The sequence below is a fragment of the Triticum dicoccoides genome, chromosome 2B (genome assembly GCF_002162155.2).
Source record: "Triticum dicoccoides isolate Atlit2015 ecotype Zavitan chromosome 2B, WEW_v2.0, whole genome shotgun sequence".
Classification (NCBI taxonomy): domain Eukaryota; kingdom Viridiplantae; phylum Streptophyta; class Magnoliopsida; order Poales; family Poaceae; genus Triticum; species Triticum dicoccoides.
The window spans coordinates 35,158,309-35,177,664 of NC_041383.1; the positions used below are offsets into that span (position 1 = coordinate 35,158,309).

The 19,356-nt window shown below is 47.6% G+C and overlaps 1 protein-coding gene across 1 annotated transcript; it reads right to left on the reverse strand.

The window, feature by feature from the left end:
• Window positions 1–8,365: 8,365 nt before the first annotated feature.
• Window positions 8,366–10,303, reverse strand: LOC119366980 (bidirectional sugar transporter SWEET6b-like). The gene is made up of 5 exons (XM_037632630.1): window positions 10,157–10,303; window positions 9,826–10,042; window positions 9,529–9,690; window positions 8,859–8,978; window positions 8,366–8,740 (listed from the first exon to the last, which is right to left on the reverse strand). Exons 1-5 carry the CDS (start codon window positions 10,234–10,236, stop codon window positions 8,579–8,581), a joined length of 741 nt encoding a protein of 246 aa, XP_037488527.1. The 5' UTR covers window positions 10,237–10,303; the 3' UTR covers window positions 8,366–8,578.
• Window positions 10,304–19,356: the final 9,053 nt, after the last annotated feature.

Below are 19,356 nucleotides of genomic sequence, written 5' to 3' on the forward strand. Positions count from 1 at the left end.
TACCCCCTCTCTCGGTGTCGGTCAACTTCCTAGACCGCAGGGGCCACATGATATCCCATGCATATACATGTGATGGCCTCCTTTGAGAGCACAAGAAGTTTCGAGGCCAATGGAGCAACAGGACCCGCACTTCCTACACAAAACCGGACACATTCCCTCTCGATACCCATAGACTATCTCGAAGAACGGGCCTAGACTTGGTTTGTCATCTGGTGATGACATGTACTAACACACAGAAGCAGTTATTCACAATGGACTAGACTCTCTTGGTGCCGATAAACACCATAGACCACCGGGGCTACTGGATGGGTGCTCTATCTATAGACCGTCCAGGGGGAGGGCACCCCTACATGCGTGTGGCCCATGCATATGCATGCAGGGGTGGTGTGCTATTTGAATAAGCAACGCACCTGCTTGACGTGGCACGTGCCTCACAAACCACACACACGGGCGGGAACGTCAAGGACCGGCTGCATTCGTCCCCGAAACAGAGTCTTTGGTGGGTGATCCCATGACAGAACGAGCTAGACTTGGTCTGTCGTCTCGCGATGAAATGCACTAACACGAAGAAGCAGTTATTCCCCATGGCCTACCCCCTCTTGGTGCCAAACAATGCCCTAGACCGTTGGGGCCACCGGATGGGTGCTCGGTCTAGAGACCGCCCGAGGGGGGAGGCCACCCCTACATGTGTGTGGCCCATGCATATGCATGCAGGGACGGTGTGCTATTTCAATAAGCAAAAGACCTCCTTGATGTGGCACGTGCCTCAGAAACCACACACACATGCGGGAACTTCGAGGATCTTCTGCGTTCGTCCCTCAAGTGGGTGATTGATGTCTACTACACAACCTTCTTCTTGTAGACGTTGTTGGGCCTCCAAGTGCAGAGGTTTGTAGGACAGTAGCAAATTTCCCTCAAGTGGATGACCTAAGGTTTATAAATCCGTGGGAGGCGTAGGATGAAGATGGTCTCTCTCAACCAACCCTGCAACCAAATAACAAAGAGTCTCTTGTGTCCCCGACACACCCAATACAATGGTAAATTGTATAGATGCACTAGTTCGGCAAAGCGATGGTGATACAAGTGCAATATGGATGGTAGATATAAGTATTTGTAATCTGAAATTCTCTTACTCCTAGTTGTTTGCGTAGTCCCCAGGTTATGATATATTACTTGTTCGAAAAATATTGTCCTTCTCATAAGAAACAAGATGCTTTAAAGGAAATAATTAACTTTTCGCAAATTGAAGACGAGAGTCCCCACAAGATTGGCGGAGGCTTCTCCAATTACCTAATGCTTTGCCTGATCATCCTATGAACAAAAAATAAATACTTGATATGTTTCATAATGAACTAACCGATGCTTCTAGGGACCACCTAGATTGTTGTGCTGGTTGTGTTTTTAACGAACGGACTGTTGAACAAGTTGAAGAATTATTGAATAATGTATTGTGTAATGATAATGATTGGACTCTTCCTGAACCACCTCCTGAGCCAATTCCTAAGAAGAGGGGTATTTTATTTCTCAGTCATGAACATATGCAAGAGGCAAAGAAATCTATGAAAGAAAAGGGTATTAAAGCTAAAGATGTTAAGAATTTACCACCTATTGAAGAAATATATGGTCTTAAAACACGACACAAGTAGTGGAGGTAAATTCTCTATATAGATTTGGTGAAGGTGATATTCCTTATACTAAATCTGGTAGTCAATACCTGGATGAATTTGATAACTTTATTGTTAAGCAAGAGAACTTCAATGCACATGTTAGTAGACAATTGAAACGTAATGCCTATATGTTTGAACATTTGAGTGACTATATGTTTAGAACTGTTAATGATCTTAAGGTTATTAGTAAACATGCTTCCATGCTAAAAACTCAGGTAGAGCAAGTTCTCAAGGAACAAAATGATTTGCTTAATGAGATGAAAAATGAAAAGAATGATCATGATGTAGAGTTATGACTAGAGGTGAAAAAATGGCTCGGGAACCTTTGTATCATGAAGGCCATACGAAAAGAATTGAGCAAGACACTCAAAGAATTAATACTGATCCACCTAGTCCTCCTAGTAATAAAAATAAAAAGAATGATGATAGGACTTTGCATGCTTCTAGTGAACCTATTGTAGACACACATGAGAATCCAGATGATATTTCTATTTCTAATGCTGAAATTTCTAACATGCTTGCCAATTATACATTTAAGGGTGGAATACCCAAGAAACTAGGAGATCCAACAATACCAACTATACCATGCTCCATTAAAAAAAGCTATCTTAGACCTGCTCTATGTGATCTAGGAGCCTTTCTCTTTATATGGTAGACTTGATTTCAATAAGTTTACACCAACTGAAATCTCTTTGCAAATGACTGATAAATCAACTGCTATACCCATCAGTATTTGTGAAGATGTACCCGTCATAGTTGCAAATGTTACTATCTTAATGGACTTTGTTATTCTTGATATACCCGAGGATGCCAATATGCCGATCATCCTTGGTAGACCCTTTTTGAATATTGCATGGATGTTATTGATTGCAAGAAAGGCAATATCACGTTTCATGTTAATGGTAATGAGCATATGATACACTTTCCAAAGAAACAACCTTGAGTGAATAGTGTCAATTTTATTGGAAAATTAAAACAATTACCATTGGAGGTTTTGAATTCCCTATTCCTACTGTCAAAAGAAATATGATATTCTTATTATTGGGGACATGCATATCCCTGTTGTGGTAACCTAGTGCTATAGGAAGATTCTCCGGTTGCATGTCATTCGGAAGTAGTTTATTAATAATAGTTGATCAACTTTATTAATGAATTACTTTTGACTGGCATGAGATGGATGAATTTAGTAAACACAACGTTCTGTACCCACCTTTTACTTTCTATTATTTAGAATTAATAGAGTAGAAATACTATTATTTTATAGTTTTTTCAATTATGCATGCAATAAAAAATGACCAGAAATTAAAATTTCTCCAAATGCCCTGAAAATTTTATATTTTTTTTTCTAGAATATTTGAAATTTTTTGGCACTGAACACACCCCAGGGGGTTGCTCGTGTGAGCCACAAGCTCACAGGGCGCGCCCACCCCCTGGACGAGCCTAGGTGGCTTGTGGGTGCCACATAGGCCCCCTCAATTATTTCAGCCACCCATCCACTTCGTCTTCCTCCGGAAAAAATCACACCATTGCTCAAAATTGTGTTCTTGCTCATCTTGCTGCAATTTTGGATCTCCTTTCTCGGAGCTCCATTTCCAAACTGCTTTAGGGGATTGTTCTTCGGTATGCGACTCCTGCAATGGTCCAATTAGTTTTGTTCTAGTGCTTCATATATTGCAAAAACAAATTCTGCTATGGTGACCATGTTCTTGAGCTTGCATGTCAAATTAACATGATCCAAAGTAGTTTTTGGCATGATATGGCCTCTAGACACTTGTGGGACTAGTTGCTACCAATTTCGTTCAGTTTTATTTTGAGTAACTGAAAATTTCAGAAAATTTCAGGGAAAAGAAAAGCACCGAGGAGGTGGTTAAGGGGCTCATCAAGTCATGATTCAGAGCAAACACCGAAGAAGAAGACCAAGTACAATCTTCCGCGTGCGGCGGAGGTTCGGCCGTGTGAGTGACCAAGTGATGCATTCTTGAAGGAGGTGGGAATTTATGAAGATTTCTATTATTTGGCGAACAATGCTGGCATTATGCGCTTCCTCCAAGATAAGTGCGACCAATACCTCCTACTCACTAATACCTTTGTGCAAAACTTTCATTTTTATCCTAAGAAAACACCACCCACGGTGGAGTTCCATTTATATGATAAGCCTGAGGAGATGACATTATATGATCTTTGTGATGTTTGCAAAATACCTTATGAGGGAAGCATGATTGAGCCACGTCCTAGAGACATGGATTGATTTTATTTCGGAAACTACTGTGTGGGGGGGTGGGGGAGAGGAGTATCGGAAGCAAGAGTGGATAGTTTACATTTTCCCGTGTTCCGTTACTATGCATTATTGGCCGGGAGATGTCTTACTGGTCGTGGAGAGAGTGGAACTCTCAGTTCACTTGACCTTGTTATTTTGCGCCATGCTTTATATGCTGACAGAACTTTTAGTTTGGGCTCTATGATTGCTCATCGGTTACATACAAACCGGACGAAGGGTGGAACTCTTAGTTCACCTGACCTTGTATGCAGTCTTCATAGTGGTCCTGGGCTGGTGCATAAGTCGGAAAACTTTATGTTCTTGGCGTTAAGTTGTTGTCGTACTTAATATTCTCTTTTGCCTTATCTGTTAAATGACCCTTCCGTCTGTTGCGGTTGGTGCCACCGAAAGAGGATGCCAGAATACGTGTGAGTAATTGCAAATGGTAAATACAATTTTTTCTTTTTGTGATCCCACCAACCATGTTAAGATATGAACCTACAACAACCATCGTACGTGACGAATCTTATTTTTGAACCATGATCCCATTGTTAGGCTTGATACCTACGTTTAGTGTCTGTACCAGGCGTGTTTCGGTTGTATTTTTCCTCTGGAAAAGTCATACTGTTCCTTCAAATATATTCACAGTAAAGGAAAATAGGTACGTTCCATAAAAAAGCCCATTTCCTTAAGGAGACCTCACTCACGCCCGACCCATTTGAAGAAAAATAACATGCCTACCACAAAATAAGGCCCAATGATTTTTTTGGATAGGATAAGTACACTTCAGGCCACCCAGGGTCAAGCACTCAGCAGCGGCGCGAGAGGAGATACCTTTTGTGCGAGAGTGCTCTTAGTTGAAAATATTCAAAGGTTGGTGCCTCAAGCTAAACTTAACACCTTTGATTCTTTCCCTCTTTTTCTACTAAGTATGATCCATCTCATCCTTGCAGCCCCTTCTCTGGACAAGCAATAGCTATTGCCGTCATGGACGCCGATGAGATTCTTGACCAAGCAATACCTGAGTGGTTGGAATTGGCAATCATATGCTTCCAGCGGTATCAGTCGCCATGATGAGCTCCGCTATGGTTATTAGTTTGTGTACTTATCAAGACTGCTATCTAACTTGCACTAGCCTTCTGTATAAACGCCATGCTTTTGGTATTTTGTGATATGGTGTCGTGCATATAACAAAGAATCCACTTCACCAGTGTCCAATGTGAGTCACGCGGAGCATGCATGTGAAGACACACCTACTGCATGGCATACTATAGGTCCTGGCAGGTGATCGTCAAGAACTACAGCGCATCGAGGATGGAGTGATAAAATGTTGCATTCAGTTCAGGCGATCCGTCAAGTGCAGAGATATTGGCCTTCGACATGCATGGGAGTAGGCTTGTAGTTAAGCATGCCCATGTGCTCGAGAAGCTTATGAGCATATTGCTGCTGATGAAGACAGAACCCGTCAGTGCGTCGTACCACCTGGATGCCGAGGAAGTAGTGAAGAGGCCCCAGATCCTTGAGGACGAACTCATATCGGAGACGAGCAGTGAGCTGATGAAGGAGGTCAGTGGAGGACGCTGTCAGAATGATGTCATCGACGTAAAGCGGGACGTAGGCGGTAGCAGAGCCCTTATGGTAGACGGACAATGATGTATCAGAGCAGGGTGATTGAAACCTGAGCCATCGGAGGAAGGCGGTGATGCGCCGGTACAACGCACGTGGTGCCTGCTTGTGCCCGTAGATGGATCAAGAAAGCAAACACACGTGATCTGGATGAGTGGCCCTGATGAATCCTGTAGGCTGCTGGCAAAACAGCTGCTCGATGAGATGACCATGAAGAAATGCATTGGAAACATCCAACTGATGCACGGGCCATGTGCGAGACACCGCAAGCTATAAAACATCGTGAATCGTACCCGATTTAACAACCGGGGCAAAGGTGTTGAAGTCAACTCCGGCGCGCTGCCAAAATCCACAGACTACCCTGTATGCTTTGTAGCGCTCAAGGGAACCGTTAGGGCGGGTCTTGTGGTGGAACACCCATTTCCCACTGATGACGTTGGCATGGGGAGGCCGCACGGCACAAGTTGCCATGTGCGGACGTGAGGTTGTGCTCCAACGCGTCAAACTCCTTTTGCATCCTGGTGAGCTAGTGAGGGTCGCGAAAAGCAGCGCGGGCTCAAAAGGGAATCGACGATGGGGATGAAGTCGATGTGGTACACACATACTCTTCAGACGAATAGCACTTGCCGGGACAAAGCACACCAGCGTGAGCACGGGTCGTCATGTGGTGCGGCGCTACCGGAGGGGCGGGTGCAGCAACGGGTGAGGGCGAGGATTCATCTGCATTAACAAAGATGGATGTCACTACAGGAGCCAGCACAATATCATCCCCATCGAGTTACTTTGCATGTGACGTAAACCCAGTAACCATCATAAACATCATTGTTTCTGTAAGCAAACCATCCAAGTTCATGTACCTTTGTAGAGAATCGCCAATCTACCATGCTAATGTATTTTCTTGGCCCTGTATAATCCCATCATAGAACCATTAGTTCGGTCCATGGGCGTCAAAGTCCACACCTGGAGGACAGTAGAAGACATGAATCTTAGTGTCCATTCATACAGGATGCAGTACTCGACTACTTTGGCGCCAGGATTAGCAACCCATGTGCAATTGCCAACCTCCTTGGCCTCATGCAATTGATCATCTGTTCCTCTACTCCCCTCGTGCGCTTTATATGGAATGTGCCAAAATGCACTTTTATTCTTATTTCCATGGATATTTAATAACTGCTGGAATCCTGGATAATCAAGTTTGCTGGAGTACAGGAAAATTAGTGCTAGTTGTGGTTGCTGCAGTTCCGCGGATTATCTGGGACACACGAAATGATGGTGTTTCAGGCACACACAGAAATAACCGCTGGATGATGTGTTGTTGTGATCAAACTAATTGGATATTGGATTCACTATTCATTTCCATTGTAGAGAAATGAGGTAAACAAAAATCTGTTGCAGCGGGGAGTAAGGCTCTTTGAACAGGTGGTAAATGAAGTGTTTGGAGCTGTGCGGGGCCAGAAACCTACTCACATAAGGCTATCGGTCTTCGGCTGCATTCAGCGGCTGTTTAGCAGGGCCATCTACAGAAATTTGGGGCTTCAGGGGGAAACCAAAATGTGGCCCAAAATTTCGAACAATTCACGTAACATAAGAATTAATATGCGTAAAGCACACTATCAGTTTATTATATAATTTCCAGTCTGTTTTATTTGTACCTTATTTAACCATATATCAGATATTATGCTAAAATTGTAATGTGATAGGAAAGCAATGAACGAACTTCATGTTCTACCAAAAAGGACCATCTGTCTAGTATTTCTTGGAATATAATCTTCAATCATATCTTCGTCCTATATCATATCTCCAAGACATCAATTTCTGCATCATGTTCCACAACCACCATCGTATTATCATCACCACCATCATCAACATTAACATCTGCAGTTTGATTTTCAGAATCAAGTTGGCAGGCTCACTAAATATCTATCGAGGGCACTCGTTTGAGTTCGAGCCTCAAGATCCAGTCTTTGTTTTGCAGCACCAAAATCATGTTTCCTAATTCTAGTAGACATAATGATGATCCAGGAACAAAACCTAACAAATTATAATAAGTTATCGTTGATCAAACAGAATCTTACTAGATTCATATAGTAATAATCGCTAGATCACTCGTGATCATTCGAATACAAAGAAAATAAATTGATAAAAAAAACCTTGCTCTTGGATATTAAAACACAGTATGTAGTCTATGGTTGATGTGTTTAGCTAACCTGGGCTGCTAGTTTAGATGTTGCTTCAAGTTGGATGTTATTTTTATTTCCCTTAATAGAAATTTGTGAGAAAGGGCTGGTGTCTTAATAGTTAGAGCCACAAGTTGGTGGGCTATCTAATTTGAGCGTAGCTCTTCCTATACTCAACTATTTTTTCTTGACTAAGAAGTGTGTCAATATATACAGTAGACACCATGCGATTAAACACACTGCTTTGAAATATATATGACAAACAATTAACATGTTACAAGATTCAGAAAAAAGCGTCATACTTGACCAAGCTCTAGAGCTGCTCGTTGCCTGTCGATGTGGTAACAAGGCAGCGTCACGGGAAAAGAGCAGGAGCCATCCAACCAAACCGGTAATTAGGTTAAGTCTTTCTCCTTTTTTTCTCACACCGGGTTCAAAAGTTGCATCACCAATAAGATGCCCATTGGGTGTTTTTGTGCAGAAAACAAAATAGGAACTTGCCCGAAACATAATACAAACACATCATGGATATTCAACAATTTAATTTAACAAAGCCATCGCACGCTGTAATTAAAAATTCAATCGTATCATCACGCAGGAGCAGATTGAAAACAGGCAAGCATACATGGTGTCATAATATATCTGTGGGATAACTCAGCTGGATTGGTATTTATATACACTTGTAATTTGCACTAGTAGTCTCGGACAGACGACAATGGTTCACGAAATTAAAGGCGATCTCAGACTCTACTAGCTAACGAAAAGTAGTACTAATTAACATCAACTTGTTGCTGAAGTATCATCCGGTATTAACAACTCAAAATCATTAGGGCTAAAAAACGAAGCCACGTTTATTTCTCTATGGTGACGGAGACGATGCCGCTAGTAACGGCGTTTTTGGTGAGGACAGTGGGCAGTTCAACATTCTTGCCCTTCTTGGGGGTAGATCTGTAGTAGTAGAAGTACATGATCAGCTGGATGAGACCAAAGATTGTACCGAGGGCATTGGGGATCTGCACAGAATTTAAAGAGGACATAAAAGTTAGATCAATCCGTGCTGAGGATTTCTTGATTGTATGTTTGGCTGGGTTTGCGACTTCTTATTTCCAATGTGTATGTATATGTACATACCGTGATGTAGATGTCAAACTTGATAAGCGCATAGGCCGTCCAGCAGCAGCCATTGAGGAAGTTCACCAGCGACAGGAAGAATGGCATGTACTCCACACTCTTGGTCCTGATCACTTTACCCTGCAAATAGGCAGTACAATATTACTACTTTCATCTTAACTTTTTGAGTTATATTTGTATTAGTACACTCATAAGTTGGCAAAAGCATCCGTAATTAGCAATTAGCCTGAGCTAGTAATTCACCCTGTAAAGGAAGTTTACCTTTGAGGTAGAAATAAAACTTAGGCTTTTTTGATTAAAAATTATTATGTAGCATATTGTAGAAGAACTTGGGTGCGTGAGAGGTGAACAACTCAATTCGTACTTTTTATAACAGGGTTTTGGCACGAACGTTAAAAAGTGAAAGGTGGGTGCATCTTTTAGATGGACATAGATTTTCATGCAGAATCAACAACAAACAAGGTGTACTACTTAACAAATTAAGGTCTGTCAAAAGCATCCACTAGAACTTTAAAAATAAAGTATAGGCAGGTATTTTTCTTGAAAACGTATCATTACCACACCATACGTGCACAATGCAGATTAATTAATTAGCCACGTGAACTAACAAGTTAATGCGGTTATCAAAGATCACGGGTCGACGACCCTTAAGTTGGGGTGGTGTACGTACCATGATGGTGAGCGGGGAGGCGTACATGATGGAGCCGAAGATGACGCAGAGGATGCCTACGATCATGGAGCGCTTCTCATGGGTGTGGGCACCGAGGAGCACACCGGCCACCACGGCAGCCACGAACACCGCCTCGAGGGCGAGCACGCCCAGCATCTTCCACTGCACACACAGCAGAGCACATGCGCATGGCTTGGGTTAGGGGCTGGAGGATCTTCTGTACAGAAACTAAAACCGAAAAGAGACAGTGGGACGGATGAGGATTGAGGAGGCATTAGGAGGGTTGCACGTACGTACCCTTGTGTTCTTGGCCGCGTAGATGATGAAGATGATGATGTAGGCGCTCTCGATGACGAGACCGATGCCGTTGATGGTGAGGACGAGGGTGCTGTTGGGGTGGACGATGGGGAGCCCGTAAAAGAACCAGAGCAGGCAGTTCATGAGCGTCGCCAGGTAGGGGTCCGGCTTGAACTCCTCCACGTCCTTGGCCTTGTAGATCCGCCAGAACGTCGGCCTGCGTATGTACGTACAATTAGAAAACGAGCCTCAGATTAATGCCCAGCAACCACCTTTCATATATGCATACATACAGATACAGACTAGACCAGAGGAGGAGGAGAGGACTTACACAGGGGAGAGGAAGAGGCCGAAGGAGATGACATTGCCTGTGATGCCGACGATGTTGCGGGCCACGTCGGCGGAAACCATGATGCTCACCTAGATCGATCGATCGCCGGGAAGTCGGGAACACAACTCGATTGCTCGGGGAACTAACTACTTGAGGAAAGTTGGTTGTGATTTGTTTGGGGCGTGGGTGTCTGAGCTTATATAGAGGGGGTTCCCCGTCTCCTTCCCCAAGTTATATCCGACGTGGATATGGTTAAGGGTAGGTTAAACGGTTTTATTTTAGTGCAGTCCTCATCCAACTCCTTCTCCGGCCGTGTCAATTTCTTCCTCGCCCGCGTCGTTTTTTCGAGCCAAAAAGGGATCACGCCGCTAGGAGCTAGCTCCTCTCCCACGTATAACAATACTCCTCGGATAAACCCCATACAGTCGTACGCAAAACAAACAAGGACAAGAGCGCGAAACTGCGAAATCACTAATTAAGGAGTACTTCTTGCGGAGATCACTCCAACCTCCGCAGGTTGCGACAAGTGGCACGCTGCATGTGCGCCACTTGTCGTAACCTGGGAGTTTTCCCTTTTTTCGTAGATCCGTTTATTCAAAATGTTTTATCCCTTTCCGGAAGAGGCACGCCCGTGCCTCTGACGAAATCACAACCATGCCTCTCACGAAAACAAAATCGTGCCTCTCACGAAAGAAAAAAAATAGAAAACCGTGCTTCTTCTTCTCCTCCTCCTTCTTCCTCTTCTCCTTCTCCGGCCGTGCTCCCATCCAATGGCCGGCCGTGTCAATTTCTTCCTCACCCGCGTCGTCACCCAAGGACAACCCTGAGCGAGAAATTGTCACGGACCAACACCAACCCAGCCGGCGTCACCCAAGGACACTGCAAAGCCCAAGAAAGACCCAGTCGTCCCAACGACTCCGGAAGCCCAACACGCGTGTTACCGGATGCCGTGAAGTGTTGTTGGTGCTCTACTCCCTGGATCTCATAATATAAGAGTGTTTTTAACGCTATATGCGACGGAGGGAGTAATATATCATTATCTTTCTACTATTAAAGTGGAGTACGTAGGTAGTTTTGTTTCATTTGGTTACGTCGCTCCCCCATCGCCCCCCTCAACAATTTTTATTCTAAAAAAACCAAACTCTTAACCGCGTTTTAGCCGCCGCCACTTGACCCCACACGCCCCTCCCCTCTCCTCGCCACCATCCGCAGTGCCGCTAGGCAAAGCCGGGACGGCAGGGCGGCGGCGGGGCTTCTCCACCCTTAGAGCATCACGGCCGGTGCGAGACGGCTAGATCGCGAGGAGGCGCCAGGCGACAACTCTTGGCGGCGGCGTACATGGCTTGATCCACTTTGCGGCGCGGTCTTGATGGTTGCGGCGGTGTGGTGGCAACCCTGCCTCGGGCGGTGGCAGCTGCAGGCGTGGCACGGGCCTATACCGTGATGGGCGGCGGCTGCGGTCGGTGCGCCATCATGCGTTGGATCGGCGGCGACGGCTTGGAGGCCATGGTGATCTGGTCAGCGGCGCCTCCAGACAGATCTGATCTTGCCGGTGCAGCCGGCGGTGGTGGCCATCTCCTCTGTCGTATGTGGTCGGCCTGACGCTAGATGGTCATATCTCGAGATCTGTCATCTTGAACCGGTTGCGAGTCGGAAAAACATAGTTGCCGGTGAAAACTGAGCCGTTGGCGGGCGATGGTGGCCTTTTGCGCCGTTACGTTGATGAAGGCATCGTCGTGTAGCTGTTGTCGACCCACTCGTGCTGCTTAGGGGAAACCCTAAGATCTGGTCTTCCAGATCGAACGATGGCGGTACTACGGTGCCGTTTCACTATATGGAGCATTGTTTGTGGAGCAAGCTGGAGGACATAGGCAGGAGGTGGAGTGGCTTCGTCTTTGGACGAAGTTTCGATGGAGCTGTCAAGTCATGTCTGGCCGACAGGTGCTACGCCGAGTCATGCCTGGTTGGCAGGTGCTCCGCACGACGGATCTTCTGAAGTCTTCGTGCCTGGACGGACGAGCGCAGGGCGATGGCGCCGTTGGGTGCCGTGATGGCGTCGACGGATGTCGGATCAGCAAGGATGATGCGGATCTCTCTCCTGAAGATGGGTCAGTCGTCCGATGAAGAAGGCGACGTCTAGAACGTATGCATGCGGTGTGCGCTTTAGGTAGGCTGCACAGGCTGTTAGTCCCGATACACTATATGGATGGATTGGCGACGACACCGGTTTAGATATGGGGAGTGAGAGCAATCCACAATATCGAGTTTGTAGGTGTGAGTGATTTTTTTGGATGAATTGATGTATGTTCTTGTCAGACCTTTGTGTAATAATTAATAAAGATGACTGCATGCATATATTGATGCGGTTTAACCTCGTTCCTCTAAAAGAAACAAATCGCTCCACCAAGTCCTATCTATGCCTCCTCCACCTATAACCAGCGAGCATTCTAAACCATTGCAACAACCCCCATGACTTTCTCCTACATAACCGTCCACTCCCCCAAGAAGCTTGTATAGAGAAGACAAGCGCTGCCACAGCAACAGAAGGTGGCCTGGAGGCACGGGAACGGTGTTGCCTGTAGTTGGTGGCCTTCTCCAAGGGCCTGCTGTAACAGGGGATGCGCCGCGATGGACGATGCACCATGGTGCGGTTGCAGGGGATGGACATAATGCCCTAACGGAGGCCGTCGGCATAGGCTTGACAAAAATCATCGATCCGAGACACGTGCCACATCATCGATCCAAGCCGTGTCGGTTGGCAGTCCTCATAGACCCGGGGGCATAGCTATGCCGACGGCCTGCCCGTCGGCATAGCTCAGTATTATCTGTTTTTTTGTTCTTTTGTTTTTTTTTCTTTTTTTCCGAATTAAAATTTGGTTAACTTAGATGTGCCTTATCTAAACAGAAACATGCATAAATCATATATCGAGTTGGTGTCGAATTTTCCATAGATTATGAATATGTAGTTTGTATTTGTTTTCTGGTATGTTAGTAATGTGACCTCATGTTCTTTTGCATATAGGCCCCTATACTTTATTAAAATAATAAACAATTGGTAATTACATCTATTTTGACAAAGTTTTATAAAAATCGTAGCGAGCTTACAAAAATCGTATTATAAACAATTATCGTTTTACATCTATTATAAACAATTGCAGTGTGCATGAGATCCGGCTAAGTGAGCTTACAAAAATCGTATTCTATGGATGGGAACTCAAGTTTGCGGCTTAGTGAGCTTATTGGCCGATTTTATGATTGTGTGATGAAAGAATAATTGCTTCGTTTTACATGTTCGTGCTGGTCCTGAGCGGTGGTTAATTAATTGGGGATGGGGATGTGTTACCTTTGGGGTTTTTACCGAAAAAGCCTTCCGCCCCGTCTTATTTATAAATCACTGATCAATATTACCAGGTACAAACGCATGCCACCACGGCACACGCATACACCCAAGGCAGGATACATAGACGCTGAACGCAGTAACACCATCCCTAGCACTATCGTGAAGAGACAAAGCCGCATACGACGACCCGTGGAATCCAAGATGGCGCCTTCAGGAAGGATACAACACTAGAGCGCCGCCACCGCCCGATCCAAGGATCAGAGTTTCCCCTAGAGCCGCGAGGACGCCTTCAAGAAGGGAACGAGGTTCGCCGCCGCCGGTCCGTCCGAAGATAGAACATGTTTTCACCCCGGACAACACTCACCGCCCCCGATCGCCAAACCGCGGCTACCACGCCGCCCACACGGCCATCACCATTGGGCAGCACCAAGCCATGGGCTCGACCCAAGAGCACCGCGCAACCACCACCCCAAGGTCGCCGCTCCGGCATCCAAGACCTAGACACCATCTCACCGGAGATCCGCCGCTACCCCAACCAAAGAGATGAGAGGAAAGATCCCGACTTTCCCACCCCTGGACATCCCCCAATGTCGAGGCCCAATAGGCCGGCCAAAATGGGCCTCCATCGACTCATCCTGCCGCATCGGGCGCGGGATGAGCTCGGTCCTACTACACCATGTGTGAGACGAGGTCGGTCCTGCTGCACTGTGCGCGAGACGAGCTCGGTTCGACGACACCGTGCGCGAGACGAGGTCGGTCCCGCTGCACCGGGCGCGAGACGACCGATGGACTGCAGCTGGGAGAGGGCCAGCCCTTCGACAGAAGTAGACCTCGAAGGATGATGAGATGACGCGAAGGTCGACACGGTCCGACCGGAAACGAACCGACGCCGGAGTAGAGCCAGCCATCGCCGCTGGTAAAGCCGCCAAACCACCATGTAGTCGCCGCGCCGCCGGACGACCGCCACATGGACCATACAGCACCGCGGACACCCATGGCCTGAGTAGCAACCATGCCAGGCCACTGCCCTAACCCGCGCCGCCCGCCAGATTCAAGCAGTGAGACCCGGCCGGGCACACAACCATTCCAACCCCATGCTCCCCAGCCACCATCCGCCCAACCGGGACTCCAGCTGCTCCCCACGTAGCAGGCCGGGCCCCAGGCCGTCGACCCGGCCGGATCTGGGCAGAGGCCGAGCCCCTCGCAGCTACCAGCCCGCCGACGGCGCCCCTGTCGCCCGCACTGGCCGCACCAGAGACGCCGCCACGGAAGACCACCCCACGCAGGCCCCGTTCCGGATCTCGACGTCCACGAGGCCGTCGAGCCCCGCGTCAGCACATCGCCACCGCCCTACACCAGATCCCGCACGCTCGAGTGACGAGCGAGGGGGAAAAAGCCCAGCCACCACCCATGTCGGCCGGGCTTTGCCCGACGGCGCGCTCAGGCGGCGGCGAGGAGAGAGGGACGAGAGGGGGCCTAGGCCGGTGGCGGCTAGGGTTTGCCCTCCCGGTCACGTGCGGGAGCGACGCGGGAGGGAGAGGTCTCTCGCATTGTCGCGCTAGCTTCACCTAACCTGGTTCATGTGTGCTGACCACCTTGGGGTTTTTTCCCTGGGTGACAGGTCAAATATAAATAGATTCATGTTTCTGGGACGGAGACGGCTCAGCATAGCACGGGAAAACGCCCGAGCCATTCGCAAGATTTCAGTTCCGCCTTGACCTAAGCGTCTGTCCTCGCATTTAATGCATCTGGCGGCTGGCTTATTTTACTTACCATACATCTCCAGTACACATATCAATACGCCACCTACGCAAATCTACATGCAAAGCGGACGTGAGAGATTTCAGGAGCATTTGAGCCTGGGCTCAGAAAAGAATATCCGTCCAATTTTCTCAAATACAATGATATATATTTATCTTTGACGGGAAGTCCACACATTATGTAACAATACATGTATACTGGAAAATGAAATTAATACCCTCGGTCTTTCTGTTTCCACTTTTCATATCCATCAGGCTTGCCATATTGAGTACTTAGGTGAGATGAGTTCTCTTACTGTTAGCAGCAAAATTTGTGTGGTGTGTATATTTTTTTCAATAAATTGGCCTTTTAGTTTTTTCTAAAATCTTAGAGACACTATGTTCTTCATTTTGATAAGTACTCCCTTTGTTCCAAATTACATGAAGTTCTAACTATTGGCGTAAGTTAAACTTTAAGTTTCAGCAAACATAAAAGAAAATATGCTAATATTTATAATACGAAACACACACACACGCGTTGTATGAAAATATATTTTATAATGAATCCCTTGAAACTAATTCAGGGTTGTAGACCTTAATATATAGACTTAGTCAGACTTAATATGGCAAGAACATAAGAACATCCATTAGAGTAATTACCCCAGCATGCATGATTGCATGTTGTAGGAGATTAGAGGATTGATGCAACTCACCATATATTGATCGGGTGCATATGCACGTATATATATAGATACAAGGGTAGCCACGTCCTCAACTATACAAGGGAGGAGGACGGCTTGTGGTACAAGAAATATACATGCAATATACATATCTCAACCCCTTTGGTCATGATGCTCGAAAGACGCCGTAGGCAACCCTTTGGTCATGATGTCCGCAAACTGTTGGGAAGTCGGGACATGGAGAACCCGGATGTGTCCAAAAGCCACATCTTCCCGAACAAAATGGATATCAAGCTCAATATGTTTGGTGCGGCGGTGATGAACTGGGTTGGCGGAGAGGTACACAGCGGAGACGCTGTCGCAGTAGACAATGGTGGCCTTGGCGACAGGACAAGAGAGCTCAAGAAGAAGCTAACGAAGCCAGGAGCACTCTGCAACAACATTAGCCACTGCTCGATACTCGACTTCAGCACTGGAGCGAGAAATAGTGGGCTGCCGCTTAGACGACCAAGAGATCAACGATGGTCCAAGATAAACAGGATAGCCTGAGGTGGAACGTCTCGTGTCAGGGCAGCCGGCCCAGTCAGCATCCGAGTAAGCAGTGATGTCCAGAGCCATAGAGGCATGAAGAGACGAACCGAAATCGAAGGTGCCGTGGATGTATCAAAGGACCCGCTTGACCGCAGTCCAATGAGCATCACGAGGAGCATGCATGTGTAAGCAGACCTGCTGAACGGCGTACTAAAGCTCCGGGCGTGTCAGAGTGAGATACTGAAGGGTGCCCACAATAGACCGATAAAACGAAGCATCCGGAGCAGGTGATCCGTCGGTGGCAGAGAGCTTGGCCTTCGTGTCGACATGAGTAGACGCAGGTTTGTAATTAAGCATCCCAGCGCGATCAAGAAGCTCATGAGCATACATCCGCTGATGAAGAAAGAAGCCATCTGCACGTCGAACAACCTCGATGCCGAGGAAATAGTGCAGAGGATCCAGGTCCTTAATGGCAAACTCAGCGCGAAGACGATCGGTAAGTTGTTGAAGAATAGCACTAGAGCAAGCTGTCATGATGATGTCGTCGACATAAAGTAGTAAGTAGGCGGTAGCATCCCCGTGTTGGTAAATGAATAGCGAAGCATCAGAGCGAGCAGAGCGGACGCCGAGTTGATGAAGAAACGCTGCAATGCGCTGGTAACAAGCGCGGGGAGCCTGCTTGAGCCCGTACAAGGAGCGAGAAAGTAGGCAAACTTGCTCCGGACCCCGTAGGCTGCTGGCAATAGACCTCCTCCTCAAGATGGCCATGAAGGAAGGCGTTGGAGACGTCCATCTGGTGCACCGGCCAGGCACGAGATACCGCGAGCTGAAGAACAGTGCGAATCATCCCGGTCTTGACAACCGGTGCGAATATATCCGTGAAGTCAACGCCAGCACGCTATCGAAAACCTCGGACCACCCAACGTGCTTTATAGCGGTCGAGGGTGCCATCGGGATGAAACTTGTGCTTGAACGCCCACTTCCCAGTAATGATGTTGGCGTGCCGGGGGCGGGGAACAAGCTGCCAAGTCGCATTGCGTTGTAGAGCCTCAAATTCCTCCTTCATCGCTGCATACCAAAGCGGGCCGCGAAGAGCCATACGAGCGGAGGTCGGAAGAGGCGACAGTGGCACCGTAGACGCCGACAAGCATACTCATCAGTGGAGTAACGAAGACTCGGCCGATGAACACCCATGCGTGCACGAGTGATAGGACCAGCAGGTGGTGGTGTACTAGACGTAGAAGTAGCAGGTGCCGGGGGCGCGCCATGCACGGCCGGGCTGGGCGACTGCCCTGAAGAAGCTGGTCAAGGCGCCGGCGTTGCTAGCGAAGGGCCCGGGGTGGCCGGCGTGGCCGGCGAAGCCGGCGAAGAGCCCGGCGTGGCCGGGGTGACCGGCGAGGTCGGCGAGGCTGGCGTGGCTGGTGAGGCCGACGAGCCAGGCGAGGCCGGCAATGACTCCGACGAAGCCAGCAGAGGGGCTGGCGGGGCCAACGGTGCACGACCCAAAGGAAAAGGTCCCAGTGCAACATGTCCATGAGTAGAGACAGCCAAGGGGTGATCATCTCCAGCAGGTGGCACCTCCATTTGTTCCTGTGCAAAAGGAAAAGAGCACTCGTCAAAATAAACATGCCTAGAGGTGATGACACGGTGTGTCTCACCGGATCATAACATCGGTAGCCTTTAGTGTTAGCCGGGTAACCGAGCAAGACACAAGGCAAGGAGCGAGGGGAAAGTTTATGAGGGGCGGTGGCTGCGACACTAGGATAACAGAGGCATCCAAAAATGCGAAGACCGTCGTAGGATGGAGGAGACCCAAAGAGAAGATTATGCGGGGTGTAGTTCCAACGGACACAACACGGACGTAGGTTAACGAGGAGGGTGGTGGTGGCAAGGGCATCCGGCCAAAACCGGGGTGGCATGTAGGCGTGAAACATAAGAGTGCGGACGCAGTCATTAAGATACGAAGAACGCGTTCGGCCCGAGGTTAACCGAAAGATGGTGCCGTGGTTGGAGAGAAGTGTACGGATGGTGAGGTTATCGAATTCCTTCCCGTTGTCGGTTTGTATAGCATCGATGGGACGACTGAACTGTGTAGACACATAGGAGAAAAAGGCGAGGAGGGTGGCGGGAACGTCAGATTTCCAACGAAGCAGAAAGGTCCACACAAAATGAGAGTAGTCATCGAGAATAACAAAATAGTATAGAAAACCAGAATTACTTGTGATAGGTGACGTCCACACATCGCTATGAATTAATTCAAAAGGATAAGAAGCAACTGTCGAAGAAGAACTAAATGGGAGTCTAACATGTTTGCCCATGCGGCATGCTTGACAAGAATGAGCATCCGCTTTATTACATGAAAAAGAAAAACCCTTGACTATTTGACGAAGTGCGGTGGTGCTAGGATGACCGAGATGGGCGTGCCAAAGATCAATGCCGGCAGAAAGAGCGAGAGGTCCACTGCGTGATGATGATGAAGGCTGGACGGGGTACATGTCACTGGGACTGTCACATCGGCGAAGAACCATCCGGGTGCGGGCGTCCTTAACATAGAAACCAACTTTGTCAAATTCAACAGTTACAAAATTATCACAGGAAAGATTACGAACAAAGACTAAGTTCTGAATAAGTTCAGGAGACACGAGCACATTATTAAGAGATAATGGTCTAGACGTAGATGGAAAGGGAGTAGAACCGACATGAGTAATGGGAAGACCAGCGTCGTTACCATAGATGATACGAGAAGATGTGTGAACGGGAGACGTAGAGGAGAACAGGGCCATGATGCACCGGTGTCCATGAACTAGTCGCCATCGTCAGTGTAAGAACAGGGCTGAGGCGTGTATTGCAGCGCCGAGAGCAGAGCCGGGTCGTAGGAGACCGGCGGCGTGGGGTAGCCAGCAAACCCTG

Excerpts from the sequence above, each read along its gene's own strand:
- LOC119366980 (XM_037632630.1), bottom strand. The coding sequence starts at position 10,236 with ATGGTTTCCGCCGACGTGGCCCGCAACATCGTCGGCATCACAGGCAAT. Across the intron at positions 10,043-10,156 it reads GGCCTCTTCCTCTCCCCTGT|GCCGACGTTCTGGCGGATCT; the intron begins GTAAGTCCTCTC and ends GTACATACGCAG. Across the intron at positions 8,741-8,858 it reads AGTTTGACATCTACATCACG|ATCCCCAATGCCCTCGGTAC; the intron begins GTATGTACATAT and ends AATTCTGTGCAG.